This window comes from Patagioenas fasciata, chromosome 12 (assembly GCF_037038585.1).
Source record: "Patagioenas fasciata isolate bPatFas1 chromosome 12, bPatFas1.hap1, whole genome shotgun sequence".
Taxonomy (NCBI): domain Eukaryota; kingdom Metazoa; phylum Chordata; class Aves; order Columbiformes; family Columbidae; genus Patagioenas; species Patagioenas fasciata.
The window spans coordinates 15659226-15671557 of record NC_092531.1 but is presented as its reverse complement, the minus strand read 5'-3'; the positions used below and the strand labels follow the sequence as shown (position 1 = coordinate 15671557).

Here is a 12332-nt window from a genome sequence, read left to right as displayed (position 1 = left end):
TTCCTGTGATAAAGAGGTGGGAGCCAAGCCTTCACCCAGTCAATGTTTTAGGCTACGCAGTCTAGTTGCTATGAAAATGGAACAAATCCAACTTACATTCATGAAGAATTACTTTTTATTAACGTTACACAAATTAAAAAAAAACATGTCGCACAAGATTAAGTTACTTTCACAAGTGTAAGCACTGCACCGCCAGTGATAACTCCCATTATGGCAGTACAGACTGGCTTTCAATTTGGGCATAAAATGAGTGACAATGCCCTGAAATTAACTGTCTATCTGATCCTGCACAGTGATTCTCACACATTTTCTTTGGACTAATCAAGTTGGTGTTTAAAGTATAGTAGCTGCCTTTTAGGATACCTTTACCGGTGAGTTCAGTTACGTGTAACCACATCTTAGGGAGGCCAAAAGCCAGGAGCAGTCTGCTGCCTCTGATGGCATTTTCTTTCACTCCTCACATACACTGAATAGCATCCAACACAGTAATTGATTTTGGGACACTTACTTTCCACAGTTTTCAGGTCTGACTAAAGCCGCCACAAACTACCTACATTTATTTAGAGAGCGCTGATGCAGGTAAGGGACCCTGTTTTGATAAGAAGTTCTCTAAATAATAACTAAACAGGCCCTAGAAAGTAAACAGGATGAGAACATTTGAACCACTTGTGTCTTAATCTATAGAAGTTCTGAAAATGGTGACTTCACATCCTTTCAGTGCTGCTACTGGAAAAGTCCGTCTGCAGCGGAGCGATATTGTGATCATAGGCAGCATATTCCGATGCTCCGGTACTTGCCACTTTGAGCTGCTGAGCAGCATGCGTGAGCTGAAACGCTGCGTCGGGATGCGCCGTGTCGGGAAGGAGCGTGCACTCCCGCTCCAGCATGTCCGCCACACCTTTGAGCAGGTCCAAAAAACCAAAGGCCAGAGCTGCCTTTCGTAAACGATTAAGTTCCTGCGAAGAAGGAAAACTCCTTTTAAAGCCACTATAAGGCTTTACATAAAACACTGTTTTCTTCTTTTTTTTCATGGCAAGCTTATTCACTTATAAGGAAACTAACCTGAGCAATCAGTACAGCTGATGGAAACCACCCAGCTGCCCATGAGATAAAAAATGCTTCAGGGCTGAAGATGACAGTGGCACAACTAACAGTTGATTTTTCCCTTGATCCCTTCCTATAAATCTCCACTTCTCCCTTTTCTCTTTTGGACATTCAGCTCTTGTACCCACCAGTTTTGTCTGTCTCAGCTGGGGTTGACCTCCAACTGAGGCTTCACTGACTGCTGCCTTTAACCACAGTGCCCAGCAAAACGTGTAAATATATATGTATATATATATATGTATATATATTTACACACATTTTTCTTCACTGTAAACTGACAGTGCTTATATACATTTAGGCAGGGTATTCATTCCTGAAGTCTCAAGGGGCCACAATAACAAACTGCATCATCACTAAGCTTACAAGAAAAACCATTACCTCCAGCTACAGTCTAGATTATGGATTATTACGATGTGGCCAAATGTGCCTGGAATTTTGTCTTTCTCTGCTTCAGTTGTAGAAAAAATGTAGGAGACATTTCCAGACTCAGAATGACATCTGTGTTCCTGTTCCCCTCTGATCCCTCAGTTTATTTCTGCCTGGACAACAGCATAAAATCTGTGAGGAAGTTCACCATGGAAGTGGCAGGGATCAGGGATCCTAAGAGGCGCCTGTAAATACGACACATCTATGTCACCCTGCCAGAGAATGAAGTGACAGGGAAACCAGACTCCCTTGTCTCACCTTAACTAGTCTGTAAAATGGACTCAAGATGTTTCCTTTACAGAATCATCTCTGGTTTTGCAGAGCCCTACAAGCCTGCACAGAACATCCCACAGACAGAGATGGGATGTGTTCCTCTGTTAATGCGCCACTATCAGTATGGACCAAATTTGGGCTGGCCTGAAATGTTACTCACTTTATAGAAGGTCTGAGTTTTTTCAGGGAGTTTCCGTGCATTTCTCAAGATCTTCTGTACATCTGTCTGCAAAAAGGAAAAACAAAACAAAAACTTGGCAACTGCTGGGGAAGCGGCAGAAAAAATCCTCAGCTATTTATTGAGAAATTATCCTGACCGTTGACAAGACCGCAGCTCACAAAGGCTGAAGTATAAATGGTAATTACACTAAATCAAATAAACTAAGCCAGATGCTACACTGGAGACGCAGCTTTCATTAAACAAGCTATGCTTTCTGATTGCATTTTAATTGTGATATTTTAAAGAGGCAGCATTTATACAAATGAAAGGAAAGCAATAAAGCAATTACATTAAACAGACAAGACACACATAGAGTCCACTTTGCTGGTAAGATGGCTACTGCTGATCAAAGTAAATCATCAAGTCCAAAACCCGTATCATTACCTGGAGGCCACTCGGTTTAATCCACACGGTAACGTTCTGTGCGTAACTGCGCTTGTTCTTGGGTTGCAAGGGGAAAGGGCTCTTATTGTCATCCTCTCCGTAAGGATTTTCTTTTGCATCTTGGGGAAGAAAAGAAAATAAGAAGAACTTAACAACTAAGAGTTTCACACAAGAAAACACTGAATCTGTAAGAATTATTGAAATTATTGTGATTATTACCTGAAATAGGTCCAAGCTGTGCCATCTTCCCGAGCCATGGAAGGGGCTCAGGGCCCGGTTCAAAGAGTGACATCATGAGGTTTGATTTCTTCTTGCTGTCAGCTTGTGAATAGAGCATTCCGTACCACTCGGGCCTGTGGAAAAGAGCAAATCCCAAAGGTTGAAAATCTTGCATCCCTCTCTGCCTAGAATTTCCCCCTCTCACTGTATGGAGGCTCACTATTTGCAATTTATACTGACAGAACCACGTCCTGAATTAAAAATCCACAGCTTTGTCTGGCAGTGCAGAGTTCTGTACAGAGTACAGATATAAATACGCATAATTTATAAATAAAACATAAACAAGCAAAGTAAGAGATTTCTTCAGGCAGACATCCAGCGCCATACCCCAACTGGACGACAGCCACCATGCCTTCCACTTTCAGGCTGCCATGTAATAAAACACAGAAGTTGGGGATTTTCCCAGCAATCTGATTAGCTGAATTCTCATCTTCAGTGTCATCTGTGATCCCAGGACCCACCTCATCACCTTCTGGGGAAGAATAAAAGCAAAGAAAGGAACATAAGAATAAACTCAAACAAACTAGTTCTGTTTCTATGCCACCACCCTGTATCTTCTGCCATGCAAGAGTCAATTAATACTCTTGTGGAACAAACAGCCGATAAATGAATTGTTTGGGTGAAGTGGCATTATAATGTTATACAAACCACCGCACCCTACTAACAAAACAGAGTTACCAAAAAACTGCAAATAAAACCTCAGCTTTGAAGAAACTAGAAGTGAAATGAAACAACACCAAAAGCCTGGCAATGAATACGTGGCTGCTTCCGAACCAAAAGCACCCTGAATTTCCAGTTCTCCTCTCCTTTGCAATTTGTGGTCATTATAAGAAATGCACTATGTTTTAGTAGCTGGAATACAGCTGTGATTTAACTGTTAGTATCTTCTAAGGTGAAAGGCCTAGCAGGATAAAAGTGTTAATACACAGATGAGAGCATTTCTAGAGTTTTCATTCTTTTTTACTCAGAGAAATGTCACTTTCTCTTTGCCCCACTCCAAAGCCGTGACAAAAGGAAAGGGAAAGTCTTTCTTATCACAGGCTGATGCACACAAGTAGCTGCAAGTCCGTAATGTGCTAACCATCCTCGATGCCTACACCAGACATTTGTATAGACACATACACACTTGGCCCCAATGAGCAGCAATTAATGCTCAAGTACAACTGAGTAATCTAGTTGTGATTAAGATCAGATTTTTCACAACAACAAATAATTCCAAGAACCAATTAGATGCAGGCATTAAATATTCATCTTGCACCACACATTTCATGCCCCATAACTATTTTTAGCTTTAAGTTTGGCATGTTCTATTAATAATGATGCCATAAGGACACCGTTCCCTCTATTAACTTTCAAAAGAACACGGTATTCAAAATTGAAAGAGCTTGTGTTCAAGTTTTAATTTTAATGTAATCACACAGACATGTCTTTAGAGACATCTGGCATTTTCATACAGCATAAAACCTGTGCTTCTAGTCTAAACCACCACAGACATTACAAGGGAAGTTTACAGCGGTTTTTGCTAAAAGAAACAAAACTTGCTCACCTCTGTTAAGTGCAATGGGCAGCACCAAGTGTCTGGACAAGACAGGAGGGCTGGAAATGTCGGCTATATCTACAAACCCAACAATTTCTAGATCTGTGGGAAAGCAACAGGTTTAAGTCAGATTTGGAAACAGCTGAAATGTATTCAGAGTCAATTTAACATTTCCACTTCTTAGACCACTCAGTTTTCTGAAGCAGTGACTAGAGGTAGCACAACCTTGACAGTCACAGATACAAACATTCACACATAATACCACAGCACTTTAAGATGAGAACACTGAGAACATAACTTCTGTCACACACGTACTGCTGTCCATGAACCATGTTGCTGGACAAATACAGAATCTTCCACATTGTTTTTCACACTGTACCCAAACCATTGCCATTTTATAAATCCAAAAGGAGAGAAAACAAAGGACTAAACCAAATCTACCAGCTTTGAAACACTTGATTAAAGCCATGGAGGAATTCAGGGGGTGGGAACACCATACACTGCATTTTAATGCACACAGAACTACATTTCCTTCCTAATGACTTCCCACCTTTGGAATGACAGGAGGAACTCTCAAAACACAACACAAAGCCTCTCATCAAGACACACTGCATTCTCTTTTTCTTGGCTTTTGCTATTTTGCTGCAGACATACTCACTCCTATTTAAACAGTGTGCAGCTACAAATAAGAAGTGATCACAGCCCAAATGAGAAATGTTTTTTTCTCTTGCATATTTAAAAAAACCCCAAACAAATGAAGGCAAACTTGGTGGCAGGAATTTGTGAGTTGCAGTTCACTTCCTTGCAGAATTTTACCACTATCATGTCCTCATTCACAGGTAAACTGTGCACATTTTGTTGATGAATACAGAAAAAAAAAAAAAAAAAGGAAGTCTACAGGACAGATCCAGGAAATGAAATTCCCAGTGGAGCTAGAAACTCACAAAAAAGAAACTATCTGAAAACACATCTGGGCATATGATCTAGCCAAGTCACTCTTTTTGTATTTCTTGAACAAGACGAAGCCAGCAGGAACTCCCATCAGGTCCCTTGCAGAGTTTGCCACCCTGGGGTGTCACCAAGGGTACCAACCTTTAGCCCAAGAGCCACAGAACTGCCTGACTGGAAAGAACAACGAAACACACGTGGCCAAGTGCAATGCTGAGGAGCTGAGAGCAATATTGGTGCTGTGGTTCAAACTACATTCTTAAGGCAAAGCAGTGAAGTTCAGTGTATTCTCTCCAAGTTGTGTAACTAGCCGTTTGCAAGCCATGGGCTACGTACAGCCTCCCTGCTGTTCATGGGAGCTGTGTCCAGGAGTGGGAGTGCTGAGACAGGTTTTCTTTGCACAGTTTTAAAAACCAATTTGGTATTTGTATGAAGCACCAGGATAACAAACTATAAAGCCAGATATTTCAGAAATCTCAACCTTTACTTGTGCTGCCCCACCAATTCTTCTCAACTCTGTTTCTGGGGGATTCCTTGAAGAAGCCTCCAAAAAAATGCCAGTCTGTCTGAACTTATAATACAGGGTCTTTCTGATAAAAGCAACTCTAATACAAAATGCAGCCTCGTCTCCAACATACCTCTTCTTTTCCCCATGAAGTTTATGTACGAAGATACTCATGGAAAGCAGCCTGTGACTCTCTGCCACAGTCCTTGCCCCCAGAAATCAGCACCCTGAGTTTTTAAAGTTCCTCAATCCTCCTCCAGCCCTTTTACCAGGGACATGTGGCTGCAACAGGACAATGCTCTTGTCCCCTGGTGCCACATACACCAACAAATTACAGAGTCAGTAACTGATCCTCGCAGAGAGAATGTGCATGGAACAGCAACTATACAGGAAAAGAGGTGGTAGTGAAAAGGTAGAAACTGAATGGATTTAAGCAGAAAGCAATCAAAGATTGGTTACCTGTATTAATTGCTTTAGGGATGGGGTCTATTTCCTCATCTATAATGAAAGGCTCTGGTCTGGGAAATACTTGCACATCAGACGTTAAGTGGCCACACTTGAGAACAGCATGGAATGGTGTATAAGCCAAGTCTATCAGCTTTCTAGAACACAATCGGTTATTATTAAGGAAAATATAATATACCTCAAATGAAAATTGTTTGTCTAAAGCACATTTTTTCCTTTTAACTACAGTTAATCCAGTAGTTCTAACATTGCTAAATGACAAAACAAAGCAGATTATTATCACACTGATGGCAAACTAACAATAAACCTGGAAATGGGCACCTTCTATCTGCCAATTGTAAACAGATGCTGTGGTTTGTTACAGAATGACCAAAATAAATATTGACCTTAACCAGTGAAGGTCAAGACGAAAATACAGTAAACAAAATCATAAACTAAAAGAAAAAAGGATGAATTAGAATACCTATCTCATCAGATTTCTTGTTATATTTGTTTTCTCTCACAGATACTATCTGGAAACCTTCACTAAGGCATATTATCTACAAATTTACTCACCCAAACATAGACTGTACATTCTTCAGGCAAAGGGGTCCATCAATGGTGAAAATTTGCCCTTCCCCGTTGTTCAAATCTATGAGTCGTTCCAGGCAGTCTAAGGAATCTGTGCTTTGAAGCTGTAAAAAAAGTAAAGTGAAACGGTAGGGGTTTTTAAAGTTTTCTTTTTATTATCAAGTATGTTTTCAGAAAATATACACAACAGCAATAAGCACCTGATTGGATGATAAAATGATTTTTTGTTATCTCATTACTTTCTGAATAAACCAATAACCTTGGTCTCCCAGGAAATATACTCTTTATGTTGCATTTATATTAGACCAGATGCAGCATTTGGCCTAGCAACAAATAATCAGAATATCTTGAGTTGGAAGGGACTCATAAGGAACATTGAGTCCAACTCCCAATACACTGCTTTATCATGTTAAATTCTGCTTCGAAAGCAGTTTCAAACAACCAAAAATCTCAGAAGCTTTTGGTCTTCAAGAGCACAGGAACACCTTACTAGCATAACAGCATTTCATCGGTAATGCTAAGTTTCCACCTCGTTCAGGAAAATCTTATTTTTAGGAGTGAATGCAGATACAATTATTTTTGAGAAGTTCTTAGAGAACGCCCTCCATTTACTGATAAGTTTAGAATGCTCCAAACTTACCAGTAATAGATCATTTATTTTAAACATTGTTCCAGTTATTCTGATATGTAAACAATGCTTCAATCCATCAGCTTCATCAAGAGGATCATTTCACCTTGAAGGTGAAATACCTATTGCATGTCTAAGTAGAAAATCCCTCTGTGTTGGACAGAAAAATACAGGTGTCGAGTTAAAAGCAATGTTATTAACAAAACCTAATCTAATGAACTTTAGTCTATATAGGCTTCTTTTTATGCAATTTTTATTCAACAGAATTCTACCTACTCTGAAGATTTTTAAAGTGGGTACTGAGATTTTCAAGGGTACCTGAAGAGAAAGAAAACAGTCACCTTCCCTTCAAAACTAAGGGAAGCTGGTTTGAACGTTGGCTTGAGGACTTCAGAATTTTACTCACTCACATTTCTACATAAAGCTATTGTTGTTTTAAATGTTTAGCATTTCTTCGCAATAGAAGTGATTTATTCAAGAATTTAACTGTAGAATAAGAAAAGCCCCCAAATGCAATCAATGTAATGAATGCAGAAAAATAAAAACTGAATAATATTCCCCAGGGAAAACCTGACACGATTTATAAAGATTATTATAATAATGCAATAATAATTTTTTAAAAAGATACTGCAGCTACATTCCATCAAATAACTAACATTAAGCACCGGAATGTCAACTAAACTTTATAACTAAGCACAAGAACATTGAAGTATGTTTTGTGCTGACCTGCTCATCAGTTCAGAGAAGAACAATAATTATCCAACGTAACAAAGAAGAAGGTATGTGTTAAAGACGTCACCTCTTCGAGATTTGCCATGCACATGACATACAACTTGGATGGGAACGGGAAAGGCAGCGGAAACCTGTTGCTTTCACTTCGCTGGTTGTGTGTAGCCAGGGAGTGTCGCAGGGAGCCTCTGCCGATCCCCAGGCAGCCATCGGTGACCAGGACAACCTCGAATGACAGGAGGAGAGATGAGCATTTCTGAGACAAGACACATTTCTATCCACAGAGGACAACTATATGCCAGCACATTTCAGCAGCCTTCCCAGCAGCATGAACTTCTCTGCTGAAAATCCATGCTTACACGGGGATTTCCTCTGCTGAACCGGGGAAAGAATTGCGAGTAAAATTTCCAGAGACAGGCACACAAATGAGAAATGGAAGATTTAGCCACTGCACTTTCAGTTATGTACATGGTAAATATACATATAAATTTCATGGCTAAAAACACACCATACTGTGCACAAACATGGCTGTTTTTAAGCGTACACTAGAACTACAGTGATCATACAGTTGAAAAAGCAGCCTGCTGCTGATGGACTCGAGAACTTCGGGTTTATTTTCAGATGGAAGATTAAAGCCAAGTGTGACCATTTCTTCTGCAGAATCTGGAGGGCGACCCAACTCCCACTACAAGCTACAGAAGCCATACAAAAGGTAGTATTAATTACCCTAATTCTTTGCAAATATAGCTGCAGTATGCTCACATTTTGCAGCAGAATTATTAAAGCAAAAATATACATTTTTCCATTCAGTTGCATGTCCAAAGTCACTCCTTGTACAAACCAGCACTAACAGGTTACGCTGAATAATGGAGCTATTTACACTCAGCTGAGACTCAGTCATTTCCAGAGCAGTTAAGACAGCTGCTCTTTCAACACTGCACAGAAACAGCAGGCATTATTTTTGGCTGAGAGGTAAGGAAAAACAAATCCAATTGAAACTCAGTGTATATCTGCTACCTCCAGACTTGTATTCTCTCTCCATCCTCTCTCTCATTTGCAGTCTGTACAGTTATCATCTGAACTGTTGCTCACCCATAATGTTTTCCACTATTACAAGATTCTGTACAGGTCATTCCCCACTGCCTTTCATCACCCCATAACGTGCCTGACACACCTTCCCAGCTCACTGAGCTGCACAATTACTGAACTTCAATCCTAACCCAAAAAGCAACAGCCTCCTTGGTGTCTCAGAAAACTGAGGACCAAAATCAGTTTTTGCCACAAGAGACAGTAAATTCAGAAGGCTGAGAGCTGCAATGGCTGAACAGAGCACGTGAGCAGAGAGAGGCCAAATGACTCATCAGGGAAAGAAGACAGTTCAAAACACACTCAGCAGCAGTTCCATGCTTCTGCTTGAGACCTGGAACTGTTACATGCACTGGAAACCATCAGGTACTGGGGGAGAAAGGTTATTGTGTGTGTGATTATACCCCTTCCAAACTGAGTGAGGCTCCTGGGACAGAAGATAGTATTCAGATCAAATGTCAAGCCTCCAAAATAACACTCTTGGGCCAGATTTTATAATCCACCCCACTACATTAACATACCAGACAAAAAGCAGCCTCATTTTTTGCTGCTGAATGTTTTAATACAGACCACCTTCTGCTCACATTCCAGCTACACCCAAAATAATAATTCTTTGTCTTTCTGTAGCACCAGCGTGCCAGAGAGCATACAAAGTTTCCAAATTATATTTACATTTCCATCTGCAACTTACAGGGAGTAGAAAGTACACGTCAGATCCTAAGAACAGTGAAATCAGTCGTACCTGGCAAGGAATTGCTGCCCCCCATTCCTGCTGGACAATGTTACAAACCCCCAGCAGCGCTGACTCCAGGCAGGTTTTGTCATAATCATCCATGTTACTCAGGGCTTCCTGGAAAGACAAACACCACTGTAATTGCTGGCTGAAATATCACTAACACAGAAAAGTTATTCACAGTTCCGTTCTAAGTCAGTATATTTGCTCTGTATTGTAACATAATGCAAAGTGCTGTGTTCTTATCTATGACCTGGAAAGTTAAAAGAAAGAAAAAAAATAAAGGAAACAGTGAATGATATAATAAGAAAACAGTTAAAGCTGGCTCTGAAGGAACTATAATATTATAAACAAAGTTCCTTGGGAGAAAAAAAAATCTTCTGCATGTCTCAAAGAAACAGTAAAAATTTGATCTAATGTGCAACATGAAACATTTAGCTTAAAAAATCTTCCCAGGTGTCAGAACAAATTTAACTTCTTAAAGGTTCAAAAAATAGGCCACGAGGAGGTTGTCTCAAAAACTCTTTGGCAGAGAGAATAACGGAATCCAAAATTCATACCCACACCCCATTTCTATAACCATAAACCAGTTTTTTCTCTTTAAAATGAAAACCTCACACTTAACACAGCATTATAAGAAAGGTGCAGCTATAAAACTAACATGCTAGAGGAGCTTGGCTGGATTCTTGGCAAAGAGAATGCACTGGCATTCATATGCTAAAAGGTAAACATAACAGAGAATATCTTTTAAAATCTGCATGTCCCACAACTGATAAACCTAAAGCATGGTACCCTTGACAGTGACATATCATTTCTTCTTGATATTATATACAATGACCAGACATATATGTACATTTTTTACTGGGTCCAGAGACTTTCAGTACCTTACTGAATTTGTATGAAATTTCCATCTAGGGCTTTCTCCTTTCCATTTTCTTTCCACTTCCTATCACATCTGCACTTCCTATCACCTTTTTCTCATTCTTGCCCTGCTTCAACTGCACCTTCTCTACCAAATCACTTGAATCAAAACCTTGCTAAGCAGTCCTGTTTGATTCATCATTTATCAAGAACAAATTAACAACTACAGACAAAAACATGAACATCACAGAACTACGGGTGTTCTTAAGAGCTTCACCAGGCAGCCCTTTCCTCCACCCCCACTTTTAACTAAATAACCACACTCTCGTGGTTACCTGTAAAGGTGTGATTTGCAAAATGTTTCAAACATATTGATTTCACCCATCCTTAAAATGAGGATAAAACACTCAATTCAAGACATTGTGCAGAGGATGACAGGAAATCGCACAATTTCAGTGTCATTCTGAAACACGTCATGGGGGTTTGAGGGTTGTGATTTTACCTTGTTGTGGTTTTTGTTTCATTGGGTCTTGTGCGCGTGTGTTCTGTTTGTGTTTTGTTGGTGGTGGTTTTTGTTGGTGTTTTTTTTTTGTGTTGACAACTCACTGTTTTGGTGCCTTGCACACCCTACCTGCAGTGTGTTGTAGTCTCTCGTAAAGGGCACCATCAGCTCCCACAGTGACGAGAACACCACCAAGGCCGTGAACTCCAGCTTGTAGTTGGTGGCCATGTGCTCAAACAGCATGGTCAGCCCGTGGACCGCCAAGTGCTTCCTCTGGTACTCCTCAGACCCCTCCACCGACACCGGCCGCGTCATGGAGAGCGACACGTCCATCACCACCACCGTCGGCATGATGAGCAGTTCCTTCCCCGCTACCGTCCTGGAGAACAGCGATCCGCTGCGTGGAAAGGGAAGAAAAAAAAAGCCGCGTGTGATAATTAAAGTTATGAGGCGACGCGCCTCATCCTCTCACGCTGACCCCGCTGTGTGGTGGGGGAAGCGGCAATTACCCTTTTGCCCCTCAAAAAGGCCGGATTTAGTGCAGATTAACTCAGTGGATCTGCTTCTGAACCACACACAGGCTGTGAAGGCCAAGGCCGAGTCTCCACGGGGGAAGGGAGCAGCGGGGACACCCCGAGGGCCGAGGAGAGGCCGGGGACCGCGAAGGGGAGCCAGACCTCCCTCTCAGCCTCCCAACCCCTCCAGCCCGGGGACAGCTCGGGGTGTTTCGGGGAAGGAGGCGAGAGGGGGAAGGGAAATGTTGCCGCTCACCCCCGTCCCGCCGTGCCGCCATCGGTCCGTCCCAGAAAGCGGCTCCCCCGGAACGCCGAGGCCGAGGCGGGAAGGGGCCGGGCTCTCTGCCGGCCCCGCTCCGCGCAGCCCAGGCCGCCAGCTCGCACAGCGACAAGGGGAAAAACAGTGTTTTCGTCAGTAAAAGGAGAAGTCTGTAATACTGCACACACTAGGGAAAGCAGCTCATTAGATGCCGGTATTGTGGCAGAGTACTGCCACGATTAAAAAAACAGAATTTGTGGAAAAGTGTCCCAGCTGGCAAGCAAGCCTCCTTCTTCCAGTTCTGTAAA

The 12332-nt window shown here is 41.5% G+C and overlaps 1 protein-coding gene across 2 annotated transcripts; it reads right to left on the bottom strand.

Annotated features, from left to right (window-relative positions):
• Positions 1-92: 92 nt before the first annotated feature.
• Positions 93-12117, bottom strand: INTS14 (integrator complex subunit 14). Of its 2 annotated transcripts, none has more exons than XM_065847138.2 (12): positions 12022-12117; positions 11380-11647; positions 9897-10004; positions 8139-8294; positions 6697-6815; positions 6136-6278; positions 4233-4325; positions 3014-3158; positions 2627-2760; positions 2408-2526; positions 1964-2029; positions 93-956 (listed from the first exon to the last, which is right to left on the bottom strand). In XM_065847138.2, the coding sequence occupies exons 2-12, from the start codon at positions 11599-11601 to the stop codon at positions 705-707; spliced, it is 1557 nt and encodes a 518-aa protein (XP_065703210.1). In that variant the 5' UTR covers positions 11602-11647; positions 12022-12117; the 3' UTR covers positions 93-704. The 2 variants fall into 2 exon arrangements, with proteins under 2 accessions (XP_065703210.1, XP_065703211.1); XM_065847139.2 differs by lacking the exon at positions 12022-12117 and adding an exon at positions 11760-11968.
• Positions 12118-12332: the final 215 nt, after the last annotated feature.